This window comes from Heterocephalus glaber, unplaced genomic scaffold (genome assembly GCF_053883595.1).
Source record: "Heterocephalus glaber isolate CG9 unplaced genomic scaffold, H.glaber_assembly_v1.0 deba00001600, whole genome shotgun sequence".
Classification (NCBI taxonomy): Eukaryota; Metazoa; Chordata; class Mammalia; order Rodentia; family Bathyergidae; genus Heterocephalus; species Heterocephalus glaber.
This window is the reverse complement of record NW_028258372.1, coordinates 11,968,491-11,995,914: the sequence shown is the minus strand read 5'-3', so window position 1 is coordinate 11,995,914 and position 27,424 is coordinate 11,968,491. Positions and strand designations below refer to the sequence as shown.

At 36.3% G+C, this 27,424-nt stretch overlaps 1 protein-coding gene across 3 annotated transcripts in view; it reads right to left on the bottom strand.

Moving 5' to 3' along the window:
* The window catches only part of Klhl20 (kelch like family member 20), a 49,124-nt gene that overhangs the window by 8,785 nt on the left and 12,915 nt on the right, over positions 1 to 27,424 (bottom strand). For all 3 annotated transcript variants that reach the window (XM_004853416.4, XM_004853417.4, XM_087194334.1), the window contains 8 exons: positions 22,783 to 23,356; positions 13,199 to 13,357; positions 12,053 to 12,147; positions 9,231 to 9,346; positions 6,625 to 6,808; positions 2,622 to 2,765; positions 1,373 to 1,506; positions 214 to 422 (listed from right to left, as the gene is read on the bottom strand). In XM_004853416.4, the coding sequence (XP_004853473.2) occupies positions 214 to 422; positions 1,373 to 1,506; positions 2,622 to 2,765; positions 6,625 to 6,808; positions 9,231 to 9,346; positions 12,053 to 12,147; positions 13,199 to 13,357; positions 22,783 to 23,356 (1,615 nt within the window). The remainder of the gene's footprint in view (positions 1 to 213; positions 423 to 1,372; positions 1,507 to 2,621; positions 2,766 to 6,624; positions 6,809 to 9,230; positions 9,347 to 12,052; positions 12,148 to 13,198; positions 13,358 to 22,782; positions 23,357 to 27,424) is intronic.

Here is a 27,424-nt window from a genome sequence, read left to right as displayed (position 1 = left end):
TGTCTAAAAAAAAACAAAACAAAACCCCACAAAACCCAAAACAAACTAGCAGGAAGCTTTTGCCTAAAAGCATCCCAATAGCATCAAATGAAATAACTGAAAACGAAAAAGAAAAAGGTAGGCACTAGTAGTTCACCTCCTCACTGCCTCAGTGTATTATCTTTTACAGACTGGAGCATCTTAGCGCTGGTTGCTCAGGAGTGGGGCACTTACTCCACTGCGCCGGGATGTCATGGCCACTACTGGAGACCACTGGTTAGTCCTGGGATTGTACCTCTCAGCACTGCTGAGCTCTGTGGTGTCGTCTCTCCCTCCCACGGCGTAGATCATGTCCTGATACACCGCACAGCCCAGGTGTTTCCGCCGGGTCCCCATAGGGGCTATGGTGTGCCATCTGTTTTCTTGAGGATTGTAGCGTTCCACTGCAGGGATGAGAAAGCCCAGGGAGTGACCAACTGACCACCGCCTCTCACCTCTAGTTTTCTTTATAGCCACTGTGATAATACATATTTTCAACAAGCAGTCTGACTTGGGCTTCTGAGGAGGACTTGCAGGCCCTTGGAAGATTATCACGTTACTCTCCTCAGGGCTGGTTTCCTCTGGGTACAGCATGCTATGGCGGAAGGGCATGTGCTGGAGTCAAGGAGCTTGAGCTCTAGTTTTGGCTGTAGGACTAATTAGCTACAAAACCCTCAGCCTCATACTCCTTAGCTTTAGTGGGGGAATTAGACGACTATATAATTTTAAAGGGTATTACTCACCACTACTGATTTACAGCCAGACAATTCTGTCCTCTCGTATACACTTGCCTATAATCTAGTGCAGTTTAAGCCATTGAAGAGGAGACAAGATATGCGACAATGAATCTGATGGGAATGCCATACTGACAATATCCTTTGGGAAAAATACCCATTATCTCTGAATAAAAGGGTTAACAAATCAGTTTTTAGTTCTAAGGTTTTATTTTTTATTTATTTTTTGCAGTACTGGGGACCAAACTCAGGACCTTGTGCTGGTGAGGCAGGTGCAGCACCACTGAGCTAAAACCCCTGCCCTCTAAGGTTTTATTTTTAATTATAATCTTTTTTCTTTTTGAGGCAAGGTGGGGGATGTGGGGAAGGGGAAATAATTATATTCAGAAAGTATTCCTTTTATTCATTACATATTTCTAGCAGTTGGTAAGCAGAGGAAGAAAGAATCACTTTGGGAATGTATTATTCTCATGGCTGCAGGAACTGTGAGCTGTATTCTCTTAGAGGGAAAATAAAATATTTTTCTAATAAAATATAGGACAACCTGGACTTTTTATACTTTAGGCAGAGTCCCCTCAGGAAAATGTGCTGCTTTTAGACTGCCTTTGAGGGGAACAAACCTGTGTTGAGTGGAGATGTTCCATCAGAGCCACCGACAGCATATAAGAACCCTCCCAACACAGCCACCGCCACACCTAGTCTTCTGGTACTCATAGAAGCCACCCGAGTCCACTTGTTCTCCTTCGGGTCGTACCTGCAGGGAGAGAAACTGGGCTGAACGCATGTTCTTACTAAATGAAGTCATTTCTACAAGTCTGAAATCACACTAAAGATACACTGGCAACATAGATTTGCCATAGTTAAAAAAATGTGGGGTAGGTGTACACACACACATGAATACTATTCACCCTTAAAAAGACAGAAATCTTATTTGTGACAACATGGATGAACCTGGAGGACATTATGGCATGTGAAATAAGTCAGGCACAAAAAAACAAGTACTGTATGATCTTACTTATGTGTGAAATCCAAAGGAGAAATAGAAACAGACAGTAGAATGAGGTCTACTACCTACAGGGTAAGTGGGAGGATGGGAGGATTAGATGCTAGTCAGAGGATATACAATTTCTTTCTTTCTTTCCTTCCTTCCTTCCTTCCTTTCTTTTTTGAGATAAGATTTTGCCATGCAGTTCAGGCTGGTCTTGAACTCACTACGTAGCCCAGGCTGGCCTCAAACTTGTGGTGATGCTCTTGCCTCAGCCTTCTGAGTGCTGAGATTACAGGTGTGCACCAACGGGCCAGGCTAAAATTTTAGGAATAAGCTCTAATGTACAATACGGTGACTATAGTTAAATAATAACAATAAATTGTATACTTGTAAATTACTATGAAAATAGAATTTAAGTGTATTCACCACAGAAAATGGTATGTGAGGGAGCATATATGTTAATCAGCTTGACTTAGCCATTCAACAAGGCAGACATACTTCAAAACGTCATATTGTTCACCATAAACGTAAATTGCCAAGATATGTGCATATGAGGAAATGTCACAGTGAAATCAATTAATCTGTCCAATAATGTGTTAAAGAAAAAAATACAAAAGCAGAAAAAAAATTTAAAAAATATTTTTATATCTTTCATCTCTCTAGATTTTACTATTAAGTAAAAACTTTTTTCCTGAAAGCCTATGGGAAATCTGCTGAATAGTGGATCCCTTAAAGTTCTAAACTCAGCTATAATTGTTTCTTTTATAGAGCCTAACATGTCTTTTTTAGTATATGTGCTGCCGAAGCGAGCACCTAACATGTCTTTTTTATAAACAAACAAAAAACCAGAAAACCTGAAAATGACGTTTTGAAAAATTTACCTCTCAACAATATTGAGGCAAGACACACCATCTTGGCCCCCGACAGCATAGAGGAAACCACCGAGTACTGCCACACCCACACTCGTCCTGCAGGTGCTCGTGGGGGCCACGTCACTGCTCCATTGGTTTGTTTTGGGGTCATATCTGCAAAGAACACATCAAGGGCAGAGTTGGTTTACATAACAGAAGCTGGGCTATGTGTCCGGATTTCAAATCAAAGGATCTACAGGATATGTATTCCTTCCCCAAAGTATGGGCTGATTAATAACTATACAAATATAACATATTTTTATTTTTTAAGTAGCTATATATGATGAACCCAAATACATATTTCTGTATATGTAAGCATTTTTCTTTACATAAATAGTACTCCACAGTAGTAGACACTTTTTTTCTTTCAATATATTTTTGAGATCTATTTATGCTAGTATAGCTCTTTCCTGGGAACTATTTTATTATATGTGCCATCCATTATTTAATCATATTCCTACTGATGTATCCTTAGGCCATTTCTGATACTTTGCTATTAAAAATCGTACAATGGGGTTGGGAATTTAGCTCAGTGACACCGTGCCTGCATTGTAAGCACAAGGTTCTGAGTTCAATCCTGGTACAAAAAAAAAAAAAGGATAGTGGTGGACCCTCAAGTTACCACCAGCCTGATAATACAAACAGCTTGGGTTAATTAGATTAATGGAAGACTCATCTGGCTCTTGTTATCTGCAGCGAGTACCCAGGTAAACATCCAGATCTCAGCTGTACTGACTTAGTTACAACCAGCCCTCGGGAACTGACAGAGTTTGAAAGTCAAGAGTCCACTGTACTTGTCAGGCTAAGAGTGTAGCTCTCAGTGCTTGCTTAGCTTGCACAAGGCTTTTGCTTCAATTCCCAACAATACAAGAACAAAACATCGAAATTCCTTTTTTTGTAGCTGAGTCAATTTTTGTCTTTTTTCATTTTGTTTGAGACAAGATCTTGCTTAAACTCATTATGTAGCCTACAGTGGCCATGAACTCAGAGTGATCCTCCTGCCTCAGCTTCCAGAGTGCTGAGATCATAGGCGTGCACTGCTATGCCTGGTTCAGTGTGCATGTTTTATCAATGTGTATGTCATATCAGTATGTTTTCAATGTGTATGGTGTATCAGTCACTGTCAGTTTGCAATGTTTCAAACACTGTGATGGAGACTATGGGGGAAAACATCAGCAAACAACTACAGTACAATGGGATATGTACCAGCACATTCTACATACTTACAAAAGAACAGAGGAATGAGTAACTAACTCATTCTTATGGCCACAGCAGGTTTAATGGAGGAAGTAACATCTGAGTCTTAAAGGAGCAAGGATATTCCAGTTAAGAAAGAACAGCACACATACACAGAGAAAATGGGTACGAAAGAAGAATTGCAAGCAATTTGTTGGGTCTGAGGCTGCATGTTTATGGCACGGTGGTGTCCAATGGGAGGTGATCTAAGATGCCAACTGAGGTGACACACATAATACAAAGAAATCACATTTCTTTTTTATTTTAGTTCTTTTATTGGTACATTTTAGGTATACAATTCATTTACATTTGTCATTGGGTGTTTGTACCTGTACATGATATATCTTGGTTCTTATTTTTTTCTCCATTACCTGTGTGCCCTTCACCCCCTCCACCCTTCCCTATTTACATAGATTTCATTTCCATTTTTTTTCTTTTCTCATAGTTTTTCCTTTCCCCCTTTTCCTTTCCCATTCCCCTCCCTTCACTCCTTTGTCTTTGGGCCTTTTTTCCTATTTCAAATTATCAATTATTCATTTTAATCATTTTAACCCTTGTTTACACTATCAGTTTCTCTAGAGAAACTATTTGGTATTTACACGTGTGTCCTATTTATTTCACTAAAGAGTATGGCCTTGATATTGTAAATCAATAAATGTAATACACCGTATTAACAGAGTCAAGGACAAAAACCATATGATCATCTCAATAGATGCAGAAAAGGCATTTGACAAATTCTAGCACCCATTCATGATAAAAACTCTACAGAAAATTGGAATAGAAGGTCTTTATCTTAACCTGATTAAGGCTATCTATGAGAAAACCAACAGCCAACATCATATTAAATGGTCAAAACCTGAAAACTTTCATGCTAAAATCAGGAACAAGACAAGGATGCCCACTATCACCACTCCTGTTCAATATCGTTCTGGAAACATTAGCCATAGCAATTAGAAAAGAGAAAGAAATAAAAGGAATAAAGATAGGAAAAGAAGTTAAACTGTCATTATTAGCTGACGATATGATACTTTACATAAAAGACCCAAAAAACTCCACCAGAAGACTTCTAGACTTAATTGATAGATTCAGTAGAGTAGCTGGATACAAGGTCAACACTCAAAAAACAATAGCCTTCTTGTACACAAATAACAGACTCACTGAGAGAGAAATTAGGGAAACAATTCCTTTTACAATAGCATCCAAAAAAATGAAATATCTAGGAATCAATCTAACAAAGGAAGCAAAAGACCTCTACACTGAAAACTACAGCACTCTGAAAAAAGAGATTGAAGAGGATACAAGAAATGGAAAGACATCCCTTGCTACTGGGTAGGAAGAACCAATATAGTGAAAAAGGCCATACTTCCAAAACTACCATATAGATTCAATGCAATGCCAATTGAAATTCCCACAATATACTTCACAGAACTAGAGAAAACAATCCAAAAATTCACTTGGAACCATAAGAGACCTAGAATAGCTAAAGCAATTCTAAGCAACAGAGACATGGCTGGGGGTATCACAATCCCCAACTTGAAACTATACTACAAAGCTACTGTGATAAAATCAGCATGGTACTGGCAAAGGAACAGACCTGAGGATCAGTGGAATAGATTAGAAGATGCAGAAACAACTACAGACATGCTCAGCCACCTCATCTTTGACAAAGGAGCCAACCACCCTCATTGGAGGAAAGATAGCCTATTTAATAAATGGTGTTGGAAAAACTGGATTTCAACCTGCCAAAGATTAAAACTAGACCCATACCTATCACCATGCACTAAACTAAGATCGAAGTGGATTAAAGATATAAATATTAAGACAGAAACACTAAACTTGCTGGAAGATAAGTTAGATAGAACTCTTGAAGACACTGGCATAGGAAAAGACTTCATGAACAAAACCTCAGCAGCATGGGAACTAGCAGAAAGAATCAACAACTGGGATCTCATCTTATTAAAAAGCTTCTGCACTGCAAAAGAAACCACCAACAGAGCTAACAGACAACCGACAATATGGGAAAAAATTTTTAGCAGCTGTACCTCAGACAAAGGACTACTATCTAGAATATATAAAGAATTGAAAAAAATCAGACCTCCAAATTCAAAGACCCAATTCAAAAATGGGCATCTGAAATGAACAGACATTTCTCAGACAAGGAAGTAAAGGCAGCAAACAAATATATGAAAACATGTTCAACATCACTCGTCATTTGAGAGACGCAGATGAAAACAACACTGAGATGTCACCTCACCCCAGAAAGAATGGCCGCTATCAAGAAATCAACAAGTAACAAATGCTGGCGGGGTTGTGGGGAGAAAGGAACCCTTCACCATTGTTGGTGGGAGTGCAGACTGGTGCAACCTCTGTGGAAGTCAGTATGGAGACACCTCAAAGAACTAGAACTAGAGGTCCTATTTGACCCAGCTATTCCCTTGCTGGGTATCTTCCCAAAAGAATAAAAAGAATCATACCACAGTGATATATGTGCACCCATGTTCACAGCAGCACAGTTTGTAATAGCTAAAGCTTGGAAGCAGCTCAAGTGCCCATCAACTGGAAACTGGATAAAGAAGATGTGGTTTTTTTAATAAAATGGAGTACTACTCAGCCATAAAGAATGAAAAACTAGAGTCATTTATAGCTAAATGGTTGCATATCGAGAAATCACATTTCTTAACTAACATCCCAAATGAAACTATAGGAATAGTAGAGAAAAATTTCAAATGAACCTTACCTTTCAACACTATTGAGATAAGAGGATCCATCATGGCCTCCTACTGCATATAACAGGTCATCCAGGACACTGACCCCAACTCCACATCGTCTTTTGCTCATTGAAGCTACCATTCGCCATTCATTGGTCTGTGGATCGTATCGCTCCACACTGGAAATGGCATCTCCACTACACCAACCGCCAACTGGGAAGGAACAGAAATGGTTAAGAGAACACCTGCCCTAAAGCACAGAGCGTCTCACTGCTAAGCTCACTGGGGGCCATGCAGGCTAAAATACAGATTGCAGTATCCAGAAATCGAGCTGGCTAGAACCTGGGATTTCTAGTCTCTAGGACTGTGAGCAAGCAAATCTCTTGTTTCACTTACTCACCCAGACTATGCTATTCTGTTATGCCAGACTGAGCACAGTGAGTAATATTCAGAGAAACAGTTTCAAATTGAGTTCCATTAAGGTTTTCTGAGTGACACTTGAAAAAAAGTGTGATTATGGCTTATTTACTGAAAACAATTTTTTTGGAGACAAGAGTCTTGCTATGTAGTTCAGACTGGCTTCAAACTTATGGTGATCCTCCCGTCTCACCCTCCTGAGTGCAGGCATTACAGGTGTGCACCACCATGCCTGGTTTATCTACAAAATTTTTCTTTCTCAATCCAAATAAGAGCTAGATTTTGTAGCTTAAAAAATTAAGCATAAAGGTATGGTCACCTCAAAACATCCTATGCCAGGCTAAAAGGGCATCTTCCAGACGAAATTTAAGAGTTCACTTTATTTCAAATCTCAATGATACATAAATTTTATTTTATTATGGTTTAATTTAAATAAGAATATTCAGCTGGGCATGGTGGTACAGGCCTGTAACCTCAGCACTCTGGAGGTTGAGGCAGGAGGACTGCCATGAGTTTGAGGCCAGCCTGGGCACCATAGTGAGTTCAAGGCCAGCCTGAACTACATAGCATGACTCTGTCTTAAAAAAACAAAAACAAGAACAAATTGAATAAAAATATTCAATACTAAATCATGGCAAGTTTTGTGTATAGTCATTTTCTTAAATTTGAATTCTGTAATTGATAAATCCATGGAATTTCAGTAACAGGGAAAGCATCCTAAATTCTAAAATAACACTAGGCTGAAAATATGAGTTTATAACACCCGAGACCAATCAAATACCCTAATCATTAATTAGGCACAATTTTAAAATGGATTGTATGAGTCTATATCAAATAAACATCACTTTATAAATGGTGCTCTTCAACACCGAAGGAAAAAACAGGCTTTTAGGAAGCCAAATTTAAATTTTTCCTGTGACTCTGGGAAACAAGAAAAAAAGTCTGTTTAATATTACTGCACCATTGTGATTTTTTTGTGCCTTATGATTTCCAAGGCAGCAAACAATGACATAACTGGGTATTATGGAGTAAACTGCCTCTCCTCAAAATTCAAATATTAAAGCCAAAGCTTCATGTGACTCTATTTGGAGACAGGCCATTAAAGAGGAAATTATGGTTAAATGAAGTTATAGGGATAGGGTCATTATCCTACAGGACTAGAGTCCTTGCACAAGGGAGAGACACCAGAGAGCTCTCTCTTTACACCTCTGCACACAAAAAAAGAGGCATGTGGAGATGGAGGGGAAGGCATGAGGAGACAGGCCTTATCAAATGTCAACTTTGCCAGCACTCTGAGTTTGGACTTCCAGCTTCCATTTGGTTATGGTAGACCATGGAGACTTACACTCTACAATTAGCAAAATGGAGGTCCCAGCCCCGAGAATTTTCAGTTTGTGTTAAGCAACATACTTGAAGAAAAATATTCCCTTATTGAAACTTGGATGATTAAATAGAAAGACTAAGATAGGTCTCCGATAGCTCCATGAATCAGGAATCTAAACAAACTAGTACACATTGAGTACCTCTTATATGAAATGTCTGGGACCAGGATTGTTTCAGATTTTGGAATTTCTCAAATTTTGGATTATTTGCATAGTTTTTTTATTTTTTTAATTAGCTAAGCATCCTTAATTTGAAAATCTGAAATGTGAAAATGCTTCAAAATCCAAAACGTTTTTAGTAAAGATTTTGGGGCATTTTTGATCTTTGAAGTAGGGAATACTGTTCTTATAAAAAGTTTTAATACACAGTGGAGAAAGCCCCTGTTCAGGTGAACAAGGAACTGATTTACATGGCTAGAATGGAAACGTCTGAAATTGAAAGATCTCAAAGATTTAGTGGCAGACAGTAGGAGTAAAATAATACAATACAGCAAGTTGTCTTGGGTTCAACCTAGGTCAACACAGCTAGAAAAGTGTAAATGTTAATCTAAGATTTTTTTTTTTGGCAACTCCATGAAGTTATGAAGTGACCTGTACATCGGTAAATTAATATTAACAAATTAATATATGTGACTAATTTCAAAAACCATTCACTGCATGATATTTTTAGATGTATATAAAAGAGCATTCTTTTGGATCATGGGTTAAGAGTCAAGGTACTTATTTTGATTTATCATGACAGTTTCTTACGTCAGCAGATGTCACTACTGCTCAAATGGTTATTCAAATTATGTGGGAAAATATTTAGCTTAGTCACAGTATATTAAGATTTAAACCTGCAAAGAGTACTTCTCCACATCGGATAGGTTTCCGTGGCCTTGTTCTTGGTCCTTGCATTAATGGTCGTTCTTGAGGCAACAGGAGGTAGTTTTTAGCCTCATCTACCAGATCTCTGCAGAAAAAAAAATTGCCTTTTTTCTAAACGTCTAACATTGTCAGTCAAGTCTCATTACAGTTTAGGAAAATGTAGGTTGGCAAAGGAGAGCAAGTATAAATCAAACCAAATCATAAATGGCAGACAATATTAAAATTAGCACAAACATGAAACAATGATAGTTACACTACAAATTGTAAACTGGTTGGTATTTCCATAATGACTTTATAGCTCAGTGTAAATTTAGCTTAAGGCTCAACATATGTACAGCTCTAAATATTTTATGAAAAACTAAAAACTACAACTAGATTACCAGCCTACATAGTCACTACTTTTTAATGAGTTTTATTAGATTCTGTTGGATAATGGAAAAATAGCACATCAGCCAAAAGCTATTTGCTAAATTAAATACAGTAATAAACTGGGTCAAATATTGCTTACTAAAAAGAAACAGTGTAAAATCACTTAGTACTAATTTACTATCTGTTATTATATTAATGGATTAACACGTTCATAATTAGGCCATAATCTGTATGTCTCGCTATGGAGTGGCTTGAACCACTGGTGGTACATGCATGACTGTCCCACTGGGTGGCTTTTTATTAATTTTATTAGTAAAAAGACAGATAAAAGTGATTAAATCAGTTTGCATCAGCAGTGGTACAGGCTGCCCAATGGGACAGTCAAGCATGTACCATCATCACTGGTTCAATCCGGCAGGAACATATTAATCTCAAGAAGTCTACTGAGCTGAACAAAAATTTCTTTTAATTAAGGTATTTTAAGAATCTGACAATTACACTTGTTAAATACAATATCCTAAAATAAACTATTATGTCTATACTTATTTCACTTGAGTCCTTTAAGTATTCAGTGCCTGATCAGTGTAAATTTTGTTTTTCCTCAACTCAAAGTGTTTCCTAAAGCATTTTATATTTTCATTTCTCTTGTCACTCTGCTACAAAGAGTAATGTACTCCTGCTGGACTAGTCCCATGTATGACTCAATACTGCACTTTCCAACATAAGGTTTTGCTAAAGCCCCTTCTAAACTTATCTGTTCTAAACACACACATACACACAAACATTAGTAATTCAATAATTAAGGTTTTTTTCTACCTTCCCATACTTAAAATATTTTGATCTCCTAACAGCCAGTTTTTAAGTCAGTCAAGAGTTCCTAGAAAAGATTATCTCAATGCTAATACTTAGCAAGGCAAAAAAAAAAAATGTAATAATACAACTACTAGCCCCAGTTTTAAGTTCTTTATATATATATATATATATATGTGTGTGTGTGTGTGTGTGTATATATATGTATATATATGTATATATATATATAGTTATTTAATATGTATTAACTCATTTGATCTTCACAAAAGGCCTGTATGGAACAGGCACTATTATTATTCCTACTTTATAGCCAAAGAGGCTTCAGTACAAAGAGGTTAAAATAATTTGCCTAAGGTCATACAATTAATAAATAGTGATGTTAGGATATCAAGAAAGGTCTTCTTTTAAAAGTGTTTTCACAACTACTTTTACTTTCTGCATTAGAATCAATACAATTTGATTAATGCTTAATGAGGAGGGACATTCATATACTTGTTCCTCAGATTTCAGCTTAGTTTTACTTTCTGCTATATTGCAAATATTCAGGGGGTATTGTCATTTGTCTCTTTTTGAAAATGTAAAAGCCAAACACCTAAAACCTTATGTAACATCTCCTGTTAAAGGAACAGGCTTCAGATTGTAGAAGAAATACAATGAACATGTACATTTCACCTCAGCTCTAGAATAATTGCTTTAATCATCAAGGGAGAAGATCAGTGTAGTTTGAGGAATTCTGAGCAGTGACTTGTTCTTTCACTTTTATATTTGGAACATCTGGGCAAAAAAACCATTAAGAATGCCAAATGAGGGCCGGGTGTTTAGCTCAGTCGCACCGCACCTGCCTTGCAAGTGTAAGGTCCTGAGTTTGATCCCCAGTACCACCAAAAAAAAAAAAAAAAAAAAAGCCAAATGGTTTTATATTGAATCTAAATCTTAAAGTGTCAAAACTGATAAATTAACTTATTAAACTGTATATATTACAGAGTTAGCCTAGTAATATAGGCTTTTTCCTTTTTTTGGGGGGGTGCCGGGGATTGAACTTGGGACCTTGGACTTGCGAGGCAGGTGGTGGAACCACTGAGCTAAATCCCCAGCCCTTAGGCTTTTTCTTTTTTCTGGTGAGGTGGTAAAAAAATTTGGAAACTAGCTCAAATGGAAATCTTTCCAAAGCTACTTTAGGAGATGACAGATCTTTAACTGTCCGCAATCTTAGAAAGCAAGGCTGGTCCTATTCCCTGAGGAGACACACATGAGGGAAGGAAAAGTGCTCACTGACACAGAGTCAGCAGTATTTATGTCAAGGTAAACATGGCAGAGAATTGCTTCTTCAAATCCAAGTTTGCACTATCATCTTAGAAATCTACCTCTCTATTGCTACTTCTATACCAATAAGCACCACACATAAAAAATGAATGGAATGAAGTACTGGACGTTCAGTTTGCTCTCCTTCCTTCCCCTCCTCTTGACTCTAGTCCAGAAGAAAACCTATTAAAATAATGCCGTAGTTTTAGCACTAAGAAATACAATATTTTAGAAGCAATACCATTTAAGGAGGTTAAAATTACATAGAAACGCTCAGCCACTGGTTTTTCCCATCCAGGGCCACTCATACCTGCATTCTTCGTCACTTTTAATGAGGGGATCAGAGCCTACTGTGCCCACCAGGAACTTTGGACTAAGCAAAGGCAAACGAACATGCTGCAGCACCTATGAGATAATAAACACTATTAGATGCACGAGCTCCCACCTACAAGATATTTAAGAGAAAACACAACCCATGGTCCCCATATTGTGCTTCAAAGTGATGAGAGATCTAACTGAACATGATAAATTAGGAAGAAGGATGGAGAGCATAAATACTAAAATTAAAATTTATTCTAACCACCAATTAAGTAACATAGAGTAACTAGAAATTGAAAGCATACTAATTTCATGTTAGAATGCTACTTTAAGCTTTCAGCAATGTCTTATAAACTTTTCTATAACTAGACTCAAATTACTAACAATCTGGAAGAATACGTTGTTACACTGCTAAAGAACACAGTAGTCCCTCCTCTACAATTTCATTTTCTGTGGTTTCAGCTACTGGTAGTCAACCTTGGTCAGAAATACTAAATGAAAAATTTCAGAAATAAATAATTTCTAAGTTTTAAGTAACTTTTATTACAGCATGTTACTATAATTTTTCCATATTATTCACTGTTGTCAATCTCTTATGTGCCTAATTTATAAATCAAACTTTACCATAGGTATGTATATGTAGGAAAAAGTACAGATAGGGCTTGAAGGCTTCAGACTTCTGCTGAGTATCTCAGAATGTATCCTCTGCGGATAAGGAGGGGACTACGGTGTAGTTCTAAAGAGAAGAATGAGTCTTAAACATTTTACTCAGTGACTGCTCATGCTCCCATTCATCTCTTTACTGTTCAAAGTGTGGCAGGATTTCCAAATTAATAGATATAGATATAGATAGACAGACCTTGCTTTTTTTGTCCATTTTATATAATTTAAGTTTTGAATTGCACCATAGCTCAAATATAAAATGAATCCAAAAGAGAAGGGAGGTAAAGGGGCAAAAAGTTCACAATGACAATTAATCAAAATGCTTCTAACACTCCCTTGATTATTTGGAAACACAGATTTTCTTACGGTCTAATACAAGAGAGCAATAACTACAGCATTTCTGCAAGACAAGTACAGAAATGTTTCTTCTAGTACAAAGCAGTTAGTTTTCTTAGAGGAGCATTTCTATTTTTACCTGGGGTAACTGAGGGCGTCTTTCTTGAATACTGTATTTGACCCAGGCCATCACTGCGTTGAATACTTGTTCTTCACTGCGAACATTTAGCTCATCACTAGATATTATATCAATGAGTTGATTGGCTGGAAGTAACATGAACTCTTCACTCTCCATTACCTGTTCAAAGTTAGGTGAGGATAGAAGAAAAAAACGCTATGAGCACATTTAATTTGTTATCTCAGTATTCTTTCAGGTTATAATGTAAAACTGTGCTCTACAATGGTGCTAAAGTTTAAAATGATGCCAGAGGAAAGGTTTAAAAAGACAAAAAAGAAAAGCACAGATGATACGATTAAAATCCAGCAAATATAATCATTTGTGATTTCAGTAATTTAAGAAAAATAACATTTTTCCTTAAAAACTAAAGATCAAAATAAAAATTCATATTTTTGCTACATGTATTCTTTTTAACTAAAGGATTATTCAATGAATATAAGTACATGAAATCCACTAATTTCAAATGCATGTTTTCAAATATATGTATTGATCTTACATATGAATGCCATGTTATTTACTAGTTTCTTACATGTAAAATACCTTGTAACAAACATCCAGATTTCTGCCTAATAAAAATGTTGATCTCCATTTCTATGACCTTAAGGGTTTCTATAATCACTTTTAGCATTTATCTTACATAAATGTGAACATTGTGGGTCAGAGACTGATTTTTGACTCAATTTGGATCTTTTTCACCAAGGATTTAACCAGTTTGAGAATAACTCACTGCTATCTCTGTCAATTCTTTTATGCTAATTTTAATGCTTCCTTGCCATTTTTCTTTGCTACTTTTTCTTGGTTTTTCACTTTTTAATTCCAAAAACTTGGAATGTGTTTTTTTGTTCACAAATCAATAACAAATTGACTTATAAGAACTACTATATGAAACAGTAACTACCATTTTTTCCAATACAGCACATCAAACAAAGTTTTGTCTACTTTTTTCCAACCCCGTGCTTTGGAAATTTTCTTCTTACACTATCAGTATTAACATTAGGGACAAACTTGCCAGTTTTTTCCTTTGTAATTAAACAAGAAAAATAAAACTACCATTTTCCAATTTTGCCAGATTAACATTTAGAATATTTACTGTACTTGTCCTGTCCACAGTGACAAAGTATCTTTATTTTAAGTGCTTCTCGGCCTTTTGGCTAAAATCAAGTGCAAATTTTATACACATTTGGCTTAACAACATGCATCTTTAACTATAATACTGCATGGCAAAAATAACAGTATTTATTTGCCCAATACACTATTTGGCATACTTGTTTTTTGGGGTTTTTTTTGGCATACTTTTTGACAGTTTAGAATTACATACACTGAAAATTTTAGATCTAGCTTAAAAATCTATTTTTGCATTTAGTTTTATTACCTTATATGTGATAATTTTAGACTTTGTGCTTAACTAATTTTAATGCTTACTATCAATTTTTTCATACACTTTCTTATTCTTTCTTTTAAATTCTTGTTCTCTGTTGGGTACAATAAATCATTTGGCAAAATTTCAGAGAAGGTTCTTGGTTGATAGACTTTCCTAACCACTGGATATCTGACAATGTCTTCTAGTTACCTTCATACAGAAATAGTAATTTGGCAGGGTATATAATTCTTGGTGCAAAATTATTTTCCCTTAAAACTCTGTAGATATTGTTCTATTGTCTCCTGCCATTTAGAATTCCAAGAGGAAAAATCTAAGGTCAGCCTGACTTTTGCCCCTTTTAGAGGTAACCTGCTTTTTCTGTCTAGGTATTTGTGAGATTTTTTTCCTTTATCCTTAAAATTTTAAAAAGTCACTAGGATATGTCTAGCTGTTGTTTTTTTTCATTAAAATTTAAAGGCACACTAGATCCTTTTACATTTGTAGGTCTACTTTGTTTTTCAGTTCTGGAAAATTTTCTTCATTTAGTTCCTTAATTATTATTTCAGCCCCATTTGTACTGTCCTTTGCTTCAGGTGTTCAGATTTGTATCTCCTGGACTGACTGAACTTGTTGGCTTTTCTCTCCTTCTCTCTCTTTTTTTTTTTTTTTTTGCTGTAACAGTGATCGAACTCAGGACCTTGTGCTTGGGAGGCAGCTGCAGGGCCATTGAACTAAATCCCAGGCCCCTCTCCCTTTTGTTTTTATTTACAAAAAGGGTTTCACTATGTAGTTCGGGATGGCCTTGAGCTAGCTATGTAGCCTAGACTGGCTTCTGAACTTTGGCAATACTCTTGCCTTAGCCTCCCGAATGCTGGGATTACAGGCTTGTGTCAACATACCTGGGTTCTCTTTAGTCTTCTGACTACTTTTGCCTTTTTCCTGCATTGTGAGAATTTCTATTGTTTTGCATTCACTTCAGTAATTTCATTTTGTGGTCAATTTAGTTTACACATTTCCATGAACTATCTCAACACCCAGAAATCTTCCAAATGCTCCAACATTACTTTATTACCCAGCATGTCTTTAATGCACTCTACTGTAAGATGTTTAGCATTTTCTAGCTCTTCTGTGGATATTGATATATCTGTTTCAAGTGGAGGCATTTTCTTAATTACTTAGCACTATTCCTTCTGAACTCTGGTATTATGATCTTTTTATTGGCTCTTTTTAGCAATGGGGTCCAAAAATTAAAGGAAGTCTTCCAAAATGCATATTAAGAACAAGCCAAATTAACTACACCACAATAAAACTCCAAAACATCAGGAAAAACTTTCAGAGAGATACAATAGTTGCTAGAAGGGCAATGTTTAGGGCAAAAATATTAAAGTGTCAGTTTACAAAAGAGATTAAGGATGTCAGTAATTGTGCAAGCATGAATATAACTGGAGAGAATTAGAACAATGAAGGCCTCCGAGAACCAAACTATTCTGATATATAGTCTATGTGGAACTATAAAGCCACCCATAATTTATCTTTCCCCAAGTCTAGGAAACTGTCAGAATGGAGATGAAAAGACAACAATGACATTATCTTGTTGCCCAGGCCAATCACAAATTCCAAAATCTTTTAAGTCTATTTATCAAGACATAGAGTAAAAGAGGCAGGCAAAGGAAACAGTTACTGCTATCCTCTATGTGGTTTTTTCTGTCATTCAGGAGGTTGTGTGCTATATGTGATGCCTATTAATGCAGGCAGGATATGGTTAAGAGCTCAAATTCCTACTGTGCTGCTTCTAATGCAGACAATGGATTTTTCTTGGGACAGTTATTTTCATGCTCATCAAAGAGTCAGAATATTTATCAGGAAATGAGATATGTCATAATAATTTGAATATTTGATTTAAGAATGTTTCTTAAAAACTAACTTATTACAAAAAAAGTGCAGATATCAAAACAGCAAAGGGGTACAAGGTCAGTTATATTTTTTTGGGGGGGTACCAGGGATCAAACTTGGGACCTTGTGCTTGTGAGGCAGGTCAGTTATATTTTTTAATGGCACAAGTCTGCAAATTATGAGAGACTTTGTAGGGTTCAGGAAATAAATTAGTTACCTTTAATTTTAGCTGAGTATCTTAGTTACTTTTTTTTTTGTACCAGGGATCGAACTCAGTACCTTGCACTTGCAAGGCAGGCGAGGTGCCACTGAGCTAAATCTCTGGCCCATCTTAGTTACTTTATCACTGAGAATCAACACCTGAGTCCTACAACCTACAGAAGAAAAGATTTATTTTGGCTCAGTTTGTAGAGGTTTCAGTCCCTAGTCTGCTGGCTCCAAGACAGGGTGGCATGGCAGAGGGGAACTGCTCATGGTATGGCAGGCAGGAAGCAGAGTCTTAAGGTAGGGGAAATGCCTTTCCATGTCACTGCCCTCTCCGTGACCCACTTCCTCCAACCAGGTTTCACCTCCCAACATCACAGTTAGATATAAACTTATCAGTGACTAATCCACTGATGAGTATGCAGTCCATGATCCAATTACCTCCCCAAAGTCTCACCTAAGAGCACATGAGATTTTGGAGGGACATCTAGATATAAACCATAAATAACACTGAGGTTGCTTAGACAACTTGGTAATTAAATTGGTTGCATTTTACTCTCTCGGGCATGGTTTCCAGATTTAGCACATAAATTTGGACAAGTTATACTACAAATTATTTGCTGCTTGGACTTTACATTTAAGTAGGAATACTGCATTTTACCTGGCAACACTATGTTGGTGGGGTGGAGGGTGGGCTATAATATCGAAAGCCAAATTTGGGGTCTAGTTCTACTAGGAGTGTTGGTCTTCATAGCTTACAAGACTTTATCCATGGCTGCATCTTACCTTCTCCTTTCTTATTTTTCTGTTTTTTCACTTAAGTACAAGTGGAGACATTTTCTTGATTACTCAGCACTGTTTCTTCTGAACTTTGTATTGCAATCCTTTTAATGGCTATTTTAGCAATGGTGTCCAAAATTTAAAGGAAGTCTTCCAAAATTTATATTTAAATCTTATCAGAGTATAAAATTTTTCAACATACTTATTAAAAACTGAATATTACATAAATGGCTATGCTAACCAAGATTAAAGTTTATGAATAAACCACTGTGATATTAACATACTTAATGGAAACATAAGATAGTAGAAAGACATGAAAATGTGTGAGAAAGTATCTCCCACCAAGCAAGAACAGAAAGTAAAAATAACTCTTGATAGATAAAGTCTAGTTAAAATTATACTTCTTTTTCTTCCACCAAGAAAAAGAGATTAGTGATATAGCATTACAGTAAATCTAGGAATGAAGTAAATTCTTTAACAAAATGATCAAGTTAAGAAAATGATGCTCTGGGTGAGGGATTTAGCTCAGTGGCACCACACCTGCCTTGCAAGTGCAAGGTCCTGAGTTCCATCCCCTGTACCAAAAAAAAAAAAAAAAAAAGAAAAGGAAAAAAAGAAAAAGAAAATAATCCTTCAAAACATCTGTTCTTAAATAAGAGTTTAGAGGAGATTTGAACTTTAAGCCCCATGCCATTATGGTAATTGGCTTACTGAGTTTCTTCAGGTGAATGCAGATGCTATTTCAAGACTGAATAAAGCTGAAAACTAACAGGGATGAATATGCAAGTCATCTAGAGTTATTCTAACAGAAGTATATGGTGAATTTAGCATTGTTGAGTTTACAGACAGTTTTAAAATTTAGACAAGAATAATACTATATGAATTCATCTGGGTCTAATGAAATGGAAGGAAATTAGATATAGATTTAAAAGATTTAAAAGAAAGGAATTTAAATGAGTTATAACTGTTAAATCCCAAATGGTGATCTTTTTTTGCACTTACATGGACCCATTCTATCCATGATGACAGGTAGTTTCCTCACTAGGGTTTCATCATGGCATATAAAATTGATTTTGAAGGCAAAGCTAGAACTGGAAGATTTCAGAACTTTCTCTACTATTAAGAATAACTCCAGCTGGGGATTTAGCTCAGTGGTTTCACCACCTGCTGTGCAAGCGCAAGGACCCGAGTTCGATCCCTGGTACCAAAAAAAAAAAGAATATCTCCTGATATTTGTGAATACCTTAGATCTTAAAGTTATGGGTAAAGCAGGGTATTTCTAAAATAAACTTTATTTATTTTAAACATAACATTCAATGAGTTTTGATAAAGGTAATTGTGACCACAATGAAGATGTTTCAGAACATTATCATCACCCCAAAAGATTCTAAGGCAGTGCTTTTTTTGGGGTGGTGCTGAAGATTAATTCAGGGTCCCATGCATATAGGCAGATTAAACCCATGAATATAGTGCTAATAATTCAAGCACCAATGAGGGACAACGAAGTCCTTTTTTTGTAAAAGAATGTAAATAGGAAATAGGAGTTTAAAAAATCACCAATTTGCAACCATCATAATAGGTGTTTAGGAGTAAAGGAATATGAAGGGAATAAAGCAGTGTTTGAGAATAAAGGAATGTCATATATGTATACACTAATTATTCAGAAAAAATTTATATACCAGAGAATGACAAAGCAAATGAGGCAAAATGTTAACAAATGGTGAATTTTGGGAAAGGATATATGAAAATTTTATTTTATTTCTACAATTTCTTAAAAATTTGGATTTTTTCAAATAAAATTTACAAATCTATTCAGTCTGATAAGTATTTTATTTTATTTTATTTATTTATTTTTTTGGTACCGGGGATCGAACTCGGGTCCTTGCGCTTGCGAGGCAGGCGGCGGAACCACTGAGCTAAATCCCTGGCCCAGTATCTTATTTTAATGCTTATTTCTTTAATAATAGGTGAGGCTGGGCATTTCTTCACATGTTACTTATCTATTTGAAATTTTTTTTCCAGTATTACGGATCGAACTCGGGACCTTGTGCTTGCGAGGCAGGTGGCAGAACCACTGAACCTGGCCCCTATTTGAATTTTTTATACATTGCTCATTCACACACTTTGCCTATTTTTTATTTACTAAATATGTAAGAGCTTTATGGGAATTAGTGCTTTTTCTGTTGTGTTCCAAATAGGTTTTCTGAGTTTGGCATCAATCTTCAGTTACGGTACTTTTTATTGTTATAAAGAACAAAAAAAAAGGGCCAGGGATTTAGTTCAGTGTTTCTGCCACCTGCCTTGTAAGCGGAGGGACCCGAGTTCGATCCCTGGTACCAAAAAAAAGAACAACAAAATCTTAACTTTTTAAAATTAAATTTATTAATCTCTTTCTTAATGGTTTCTGGGTTATATCCTGCTAAGATCTTCATTCCCTGACAGTGCTATTTTCCAGAACTTTAAAACTTTTTTTAGATTTAAATTATCTATTAGAATTTTAATCTGTTTAAGGTATTTATAATTTCCCCCAAATTGCAATTTATCCTAATGACATTTATTAAATAATTCCACTTTCTTCCACTGGGTTAAAATGCCTACTTCTGGATTCTTTTCAAATGCCCCAATTTGTTCTTTCTCTAGTACCAAAATGTTTGTAATGCCTTAATATTTTTAGGGCCTTTTGCCCTAATACTAATTTTCAGAAGCTTCCTAGAATATATAGCATATAAAACATTTTACATTTTTATGCAATTGAACGTGTTCATTTTTTCCTTTACCCTTCCTAGGTTATATTCTGCTTAAAAAGGATGAGGTCATGGCTTGTTAATATTCCTAAATTTTAATTTCAGCCTAATCTCTCTTCTAAGGAACAGACTCCTACAAACAGTTGCTTGTACAATATCTTTACTTAGGGCTGGGGATTTAGCTCAGTGGTTCCGCTGCCTGCCTTGCAAGTGCAAGGACCCAAGTTTGATCTCCGGTACTAAAAAAAAAAAAAATCTTTACTTAGCTATCTCACAGGCATTTCAAACTGTACATATCCGTATCAGTCAGTGCTCACTAGAGAAACAGATTAAATATAAGATTTATAAATACCTAAGGATTTACAAGCTAAGCTGACAATGGCCATCTGTGGAGTCAGGTATGGAAGAGTGCAAAAGGGCTGTCAAATGTCAAAGGCCTGGAGCTCCCTGTAGAGTCCCATGTGAGTCCATATCAGTAGGCCAAAGGGTCTGTGGGGGAAGGCTAAAGAGTCTACACTGACATCCAAAGCAAAGGTGAAGGCAAAGGCAAAGACTGGAGCTCTTCGGAAGAAACAGAAGCTACTACTTCTTCGTTCCCTTTTTTATTCCATTCAGGCCATAAGCCTTTTGGTTGGTGCCACTCACACCCAGGGTGGGTTTTGTCTCTTCAGTAACTATTCAGCCACACCCAGAACTATGCTAATCCAATCAACTGGGCATTTCTTACTCAAGTTGACACAACAGCTAACTATCACAATACTGAAAAAAGGACATATGATTTACCTTGTCAAACTGTTCTATTCTCCATTATCTGTCATACAAATTCCCAGAAGGGAGAGTACTGAGTCAAAAACTATATGCAAAAAGTGTATAATTTTGATTGATACCACCAAGTTTCCTTTTAAAAGGGTTGTGGCAATTAATATTTATGCCACCAATATATCTATTTCCCAATGGTCTTCTCAACAGGGTACACAATCAAACTTTGAGATATCTGTAATACGATCAATAAAAAATGGTACTTTGGCATGGTAGTATAGTTTTAATTTTTTGTTTCAGTTATTTTGAACAAACTTGAGCACTTTGAGATATTTAAGGGCAATTTGAATTTGTTTTTTTGTTTACTGCCCATTTTTCGTTTAGCTCACTGGTCTCGGTTATTGACCAAAAGGAGGTCTTGATATATTAAGTAGATTAACCTTTGTCTGTGATATCAATTGCAAGGATTTTCCTTCAGTTTGTCTTTGACGTTTCAGTTAGTATTGTAGCTTTGTTCTACCATGTAGAAAATTTTGTTTTATGTGGTCAAATCTGTTTTATTTTCTATTCTTTCTGATTTGTCCGTCAGAAAGTCCTTCTTTAAGATTATGAAGGAATCGCTTACGTCATCTAATATTTTCATGTTTTTCATTTTGTGTGTTTAAGTCTTTGATCCATTGGAGGTTATACTGGTAGACAAAGGAGTGATATTAAAGTGTAAGATGGACTATGCCTTTTTTTTTTTTTTTTGGAGTATTGGGGTTCGAACTCAGAACCTTGTGCTTGCGAGGTAGGTGGTAGAACCACTGAGCTAAATCCCTGGCCCTGACCATGTCTTTTTTTTGCTTAAATACTTTAATAGTTTTCTATTATTTTAAAAGATTAAATCTTAAATTCTTAACATAGTTTATCAACTCTAGTGTGATAGGGCCCTCTTTTTTCTGTGAGTTCTTTATATATGACACCTTCCTCCTAGCTATCTGGGTCTCACTTGGGTTTTTCACTTCTTCAAATCAGTTATGCTTATTGATGTCTCAGGATCTGGCATGAACTGTTCCAGAACCAAAGTTAATCTTTCTGTACACTTTTTGTTGTTGTTGTTTGTTTTGGTACCAGGGATCAAACTCGGGAGCTTGTGCTTGCAAGGCAGGCAGTGGAACCACTGAGCTAAATCCCTGGCCCCTTTTTGTGCACTTTTAAATCATTCAGGGATGCTTCTCTGTAGCATCCACTAATTATAATTAATTATGTATATGATTATGCATCAGAAACTAGATTAACTAGACTATAAACTCGAGTAAAGACTGGGTTTCTTTTCACTACTATAGTCTATGTTCCCAAGCACAGTGGATGAAACACAGTAGCTTTATAAATATTTGTTAATGGATAAATGAAAAAGAGTTAATGAAAATTCTTTTGAGATCATCTAAATTCACTTTTTATGATTAGTTCACCAAATAACCTCTAGCTATAATTTATTCTGCTGAATAATTCAGGAAGGAAGTACTTTATGTTAACTTAGACCAGCTAGCCTATCAGGCACAGATCTTATAAATCAATGAACTGTATTTTAGCTTATACAATAGCCTTTTATGAATATGGCCAGGGAGAAACAGCTTTTGCTGAGAGAATACAAAATTAGCTTTTAAAATAAAAACCAGGCTTAGAATTTATAATATTTTTTGGTAACATTATAAGTTAGAACCAGCTGTAAATATCCAAGCCAAAGTTAGTAGAATGTGAACTCATACTGATCTTATGAAAAATAGGTTATAAATGCATTCAAACCACCAAGTACAACTCACCTCTTGAAAGTTATGTTGAGTGAACTTGTCTGCTATCCTTAGCAACTCACGGCAAGAATGTGTGTCAGCAAAAGCCCGAATGCCTAGGCAGTTAGAAGGATCTAATTGTCTCTTTAAGAATTCACAACAGGCTTCCTGTATTTCTGCGAGCTGGAGGAGACAAGCAGCTGGCAAGAGGGTCTGAACATTGCCTTCTTCTACAGTTATCTGGGAGGTATACGCAAAGTCAATCAGTAGTTCCATAGCCCTCTCGTCTATGTCTCGGATCACCACTTCTGTCTGACGGCTCTCCGCCAATTCTCCTGTAAACATAGCTCGGAAGTAGGGACTACAGGCCGACAGAATGACTCGATGCGCATATATCTTCTTAGCGCCCACAACTAGTACCACATCGCATAACTCCCGGTGCTTTCTCAGAAGGTTAATCACTTCCAAGGTTTGTCGAGGGTGCTTGTCTGAAATATAGGGCATGCGGGCAGGTTGGGGAACCCCTTCTGGAAGTTTGTTGGGGTCTCCAAGGGTGCAGCGACTTGTTACATCCATTCCAGTCTCTCCTGGTCGAATGCTGGTACACCTACAGGAATGAGGCGGAGGGAGAAGACATGGCAACACCATTAGAAGTTCTCTTCTGCCTAAAGTGCTCATCCATCCACAGGTAAGGAAGTCTGCAATCACCGAATGGGAACTGTGTGCCCAAAGAACTCCTTTTCTAATAACTCTAGAATCTCTAAACATCTTCAAAACCTCTTAAAGGATAAATGATACTAATTCTAAGTTAGAGAACTCTCACTACACAATCTCATAAAGGATAATTCTTTTTTTAATCCCAGTGTGTCTTGGGTCACATTTCGTACAACATTAATAGTTTATGAAAAACATTTATAAATGATTTTCTCTGCATAAAACAGCTCTATATACTTTAATTTCTAAATCTGGCTTACCCCAAATCTTGATATTTACTATTTTTCTGAAACGCTGATGTTTATCATTTTCACTGGGTGATAGTTACAGTTTTCTAAAAACTTTTAAAGCCATTGTGTACAGGTCAGCACAAAATTTGTAAAATACAGCTCTATTTGCATGAGAAGATCACAAAGAAAATAAGCCAGGGTCCAAAAATTAAACTTATATTTAATACTATATTTCCTTGACTCTGTAAATTTTTTTATTATTTAACAAAAATTAGAAATCATCTAAAGCTGAAGTCAAAGGAACTTGCCAGCTACTAGGTAAAGAAATTGTGATCAGGTGTCATTATTCTACATAGGAATTTTCACCACATTTATTGAAACAGATATTACAATTTATTTGTTTAAAATATTTGTTTTATTTTTATTTTTTTGAGACAGGTCTTACTATGGAGTTCGGGTTGGACCTGAAGTAGCCCCATTTAAAATTACTACATATATCAAATTACCAAATCGATCTGAATCAGTGAGGCTTACAGAAGAGAGGTATAAGTCCACAGACATTCTTCTATTTTTATTTTTTTCTTTAAACTATTTTTAAATTTTATTGGTACATTTTTTTTTGGGACTGGGGATCAAACTCAGGACCTTGCACTTGGGAGGCAGGCGGTGGAACCACTGAGCTAAATCCCCAGGCCAGTGCATTTTAGATATACACAATGATAACATTCATCATAGGGAATTTGTACCTGTACGTGATGTATCTTGCTTCTTCCTTTTTTCCCATTCCCCTCCTCTCCCTTCCACTCCTCTTCCCCTCCTTATTTACAAAAGCTTTGCTTGCATTTTTTCCTTCTATTCTTTTTTTTTCTTGTTCCTTCTTTCTTTTCTCTCTCCCCGCTCCCTTGTTCCCCTTCTCATTGGAACATTTTCTTCTCATTTCCCAATATCTTTTATATATTTTGGTCCTTATTTATATTTTTGGTTTCTCACACCAGAGAAACAATGTGGTGTGTGTGTGTGTATATATATATATATATGTGTGTGTGTGTGTGTGTCTAATTTATTTCACTTAAGAGTATGGTCTCAAGCTGCATCCATTTAGCTAGAAATGTTTCAATTTATCCTTCTTTATGGCAGAGTAGTACTCCATTGTATTAAAAAACTACAACTTTGGGCCAGGGATTTAGCTCAGTTGTTCCAGCACCTGCCTCGCAAGTGCAAGGTCCCGAGTTCAATCCCCATACAAAAAACAAAACAAAACAAAACTACATCTTCTTTATCCATTCATTGCATTCTTTAATTTTTAAATAAGTCATTTTCTAAAATTTTAATTTCATATTGTCTGTCTAGAGGTTTGGAATTTTCTATAATAAGTATTATAAATAGGGAGAAGATTTAGTTGTAAAATTTGGTGCCTCATAAGCAGCATTAAAACATGAAACAGCATAAGAAAACAATGGCATACATTCCATTTAGTTACATATGTTTCAATGTGTGAACATACATAAATTTATATATCTGCAGGTTATATAACAAGTTTAAGAACATAGTTCTGGCCAAAGTTTTATGGTCCTGAGCCACAAGGGCTGAAAGGTACAAGAAGGGAGAAGGAAAAGTACATCTCTTTCCTTCTGGGTTAGTCTATTATTTGTTGCTGTTTTTTTTTTTTTTGTATCGGGGATCGAATTCAGGACCTTGTGTTCTGAGGCAGGTGTGGCGCCACTAAGCTAAATCCCTGGCCCTATTTTTGTTTTTTTTTCCCTCCTATTTTGGGTTTTAAAATAAACATTTTAGGTTGAGCTGATAGCTGGAGCTTGGGGGACCACTTGTATATGTCACTGTGGAAATCTGCTAAGTTAGGTATTTCCTGTATATTTAAGCATGTGTGGCCAAACTGTTAAAGAGGCTGCCATAATTACTATTTTCCTTTAAAAATGATCTAAAGAAAAGAGGGGGCAGGTCTATAAATTACTCAAATTTAGTGAACATTGCATTACAGGATTGGGGATATATATATCCCCAATTTTATAAATTGATGCTGTCTTTAACATGAAAACTGCTGTTCTTCACTTGGCATAATCTGTTAGCCAGATTTGAAGAGTGGACATCTAGATGTGAAACAAAACGGATGGCTGGATCATCTAGCATAATAGATATCTTCCTTTTATAAGTGAAGAAACTGGTTTGGTTAGGTGACTTACTCAAGACCATAAAGCTTTCTGTAGCAGAGCAGGTCTCCTGAAGCTTTTGGATAAGCCACAGCTATCTCCTGAGGAGTGTGGATATTTAATAACTGTGATTCATGAGAGTTCTGGGGAAGGAGGGAAGAGTTTGTAGGATTACTTAGCAATTCAAATAGGTTTTTTTTTCTTATTGATTATCCAAGCTCCTTAAACGTCAAGGAAACTGCACTAAATAAATACAAGTTGTTTGGATTCAGTTATCATGAAGAACTTCATTAATTAAATACCAGAAAAGTCACATAATTTGGAAAAAAGGGGCCTGCAAAATAGATTTTAGATTTAAGGAAATAAGCATAACAGAGCTGAGCTCTTCCAGCTAAAAATAACTGAGATGGTAAGAAATTTTCAGTATTATCTTTATTTCTAAAATATAGTCAAAGGTTTATTACCTTTAAACAAGTTATTCTACCTAACATATTCTTAGTTCATATGTGGAAAGGTGCTAACTTACTAGGTAGAAGCCACAAGCTTACATTACCGATAAGTAATTAGAGCTAAGATATTTAGGGGTTAGGGGTATAATCAACTCAATTAGGTAGAAATGTGCTAGGGCCGTCAGACAGGAAGGGCCGGGCCCTCGGAGGAGTCAGTGCAGAAAGTGAGAACACCTTACAACTGCGGCTGGAGGAGCATTTGTTGAAGGCCAGGCCTCAAGAAAGAAAGATGAAATGACCAGGCCTACATTCCTCTCCAAGAGATAAGCAATAAATTGAAGATTATACTATAATTGGTATCATTTGGTCCAATAAAGTCCAGATGAAAATCAGTCACCCAGAAGGGTGACCAGGACCTCCCGGTCCATCCCTTCCTAAAAAGGTCCTTGTTCTTTCCATGTACCTTTGCTCCGTGACCTGCTTCCCCACTGGATCAATATTACCTAAGGCACTGTACTTGTAATCTTACTGGTTGATCATAGTTTTGACCCATGTTGTACCCACCTTGTGATTTTGCTCTATAAAACTTCCTTTGAGAAGTGGGCTAGTAGGCAACCCACTTTCAGGTCCCCTCCTGTCTCTCAGGAGCTGTCTCTCTCAATCATTTTTTCCTACTCTTAACATCTGTCATTCCTTAGAATTCATTCTTCGATTTTTGGGGAACATGAACTTGCTGTATCTGACATCTCGCAGGTTGGGAGTTATACTATTTCCCCTATATCGGCAGAATCCTTGTCTACCATGCATGAAGCCCTTGGTTTAACAATCCCCAGGACTGGAAAAAAAGGATTTCCATAATTACCAAACTAAATAAATATGCAGAGAAAAGAGAATCTATGTTAAGTTAAAATGGTAATTATTCTTTTAACAAACATTTCACAAATATTTACTAATTGCTCAGAACATACAAAGTGTTTTGCTATGGACTATTCAAAGGTGTACAAAGGGACAACTAGGGAACCTAATTACCTATATGGGGAGATAACCAGAAAGAGGGCATCAAGGACAAAAATATAGTTCAGACAAGGGAATTTTGAAGGGTAACAGTTGTGTT